Here is a 2,102-nt window from a genome sequence, read left to right as displayed (position 1 = left end):
AGATTATCAAGGGACTAAAATTTCTGAGTTTGAAATTCGAGCACAACCTTGGGGATAAAGCTTTTTCTGATATAAGCGAGCTATTTTTCGTCAGTGGAATGAGCCAATATCGGCTTAAAAACCAACTACAGCAGCTTGTTGGATTCGAGGCCAAGTCCTATGATTGTTGCACTAATTCTTGCGTTGCTTTCACACGAGAATATGCCCATCTCGAGAGATGTCCACTCTGTTCGGAGGACCGCTTCGAAGGCCACTCAACATCGCATATGAGGAGGCCACGGAGGGTTTTTTACTATTTTCCTCTTATAGAACGCCTACGTCTACAATATCAAAATTCTGCGCGATCTGAGGAGTTGAGGTAAGCGTGAGGCAAGTCAAAAATAGGCTTTTGAATAACTTCTTGTAAATAACTGTATGGAATTGTAGATATAGAGCACGGTACATTGAGCATTCAAATTCCGACGTTTCGTCCCAGGCTTCTCCTGAATATAAGTTTGGAGATATTTTTGACGGCAGGCGTTACAAAGAGCTTGTCCAAGCCGGGTTTTTTTCGGATCCCCGTGATCTTGCTTTTTCAGGCTCTACCGATGGATTTCAAATCTTTAGACAGTAAGTATTGTTTTTCATGTACTATATGATGAAGATAATGACGATGGTGTGAACTACACTGAAGTTAAGCAAGATAATTCATATCCAAAATGATTTCTTTGGTAATATTTTTTTTTCTAGAAAAACTTACGAATGCTGGCCTGTAATTCTTATTAATCACAATTTACCGCCAAAAGATCGCGTTAAAAAGCGCAACCTTCTCATTTCAACGTTAATTCCTGGACCTAAACAGCCTAAGGATCTCAATTCCTTTTTAGCACCGCTTGTGAATGAGCTAAAGCTGCTTGAAGGTATGACGAATTTTCTACTTATTGTATATATAAACAAGTTGTTTATCGAATTACGATAATATTAATCTCTTCTCAAATTAAAGCTGGAGTACCTTGTTTTGACGGGTTAAAAAATGAAGATTTCACCCTTCGAGCATACACTGTATTTTGGTCTGGAGATATTCCTGCTATATCGAAGCTAGCAGGACTTACCGGGACAAATTCATACCGAGGATGCCGATTTTGCATGATTCGTGGGACATATCAAAATCAGCGGCGACACATTTATTTTCCGTTGGATAAACGTCAGACTCAAGTCTTGCGAACCCATAAACAGACACTTGAAGCACTGCAGCTGATCACGGAGGCTGAATCTTTATCTACGCAAGTGCGTAAAATTGTGGTGCAAGAAACTGGTAGGCAAATATATAAGAGTGTAGATTTTTATTACACCTACATATGATATAATCTTCAACTGTGCTAGAACTTAATCCAACTTTTTAATATAGGCATTAAATCTCGATCAATACTCTTCGATCTCAACACAATCTCATTCCCTGCGTCTTTTCCCGTCGATATCATGCATCTCTTCTTCGAGAACATTGGTAGGCGCAGTGTGAACTCTATAATAGGGCTATTTTGCTTGTAGATTATTGCAAAATTTAATTGATTCACCAATTTACTTTAGCCCCTCTAATGTACTCGCACTGGGCTGGCGAGTTCTCTTTACCAGAAGGAGCTAACGTTAACGAAGGGCATATCCTATCAATAGCAGCGTTAGAAGAAATTGGAGCATCAATGCAAGCTTGCCGAAAAAAGATCCCGACCAGTTTTGGAAGGCCTCCACGTAATATCTACAAGTTTAACAAAGGATACAAAGCTGAGGAATGGATGGACTGGGTTATAATGTATTCGCTTGTCTTTCTTAAAGATCAACTTTCTTCTAGGTAGGGTGCTGTTGTAGTATCCATATCTGTTGCCATTCTCTTTATTTCGGCATTTTATTCATTTTTTTTACAAATTTTTAACCTAGCATATTGAATGGGTGGGCTAAATTCGTAACGGCAGTCCAACTTTGTCTCTCTTGGACCTTAACGAATGAGGAGGTGAAAAAGATAGATGATAACGTCAACTCTTTTTATGATCACTATGTTGAGTAAATGTCTATCACAAATCCTTTAATGAAGTTTGTTTGTCTAAGGCTGAAATTGATTTTCTAGGGAA

At 38.7% G+C, this 2,102-nt stretch overlaps 1 protein-coding gene across 1 annotated transcript; it reads left to right on the top strand.

The window, feature by feature from the left end:
• Positions 1–98: 98 nt before the first annotated feature.
• On the top strand, positions 99–1,842 carry VTP21DRAFT_1504 (uncharacterized protein; the record flags this gene model as incomplete). The annotated part of the gene is made up of 7 exons (XM_069391599.1): positions 99–358; positions 427–609; positions 730–899; positions 983–1,294; positions 1,388–1,483; positions 1,567–1,725; positions 1,826–1,842. 7 exons carry the CDS (start codon positions 99–101, stop codon positions 1,840–1,842), a joined length of 1,197 nt encoding a protein of 398 aa, XP_069245388.1.
• Between the last annotated feature and the right edge of the window lie 260 nt (positions 1,843–2,102).

The sequence above is a fragment of the Calcarisporiella thermophila genome, assembly GCF_041956535.1.
Source record: "Calcarisporiella thermophila strain CBS 279.70 unplaced genomic scaffold VTP21scaffold_116, whole genome shotgun sequence".
In the NCBI taxonomy this organism is placed as follows: Eukaryota; Fungi; Calcarisporiellomycota; class Calcarisporiellomycetes; order Calcarisporiellales; family Calcarisporiellaceae; genus Calcarisporiella; species Calcarisporiella thermophila.
Note: the sequence above shows the minus strand (reverse complement) of the source record. Positions and strands in the feature narration are given on the sequence as shown.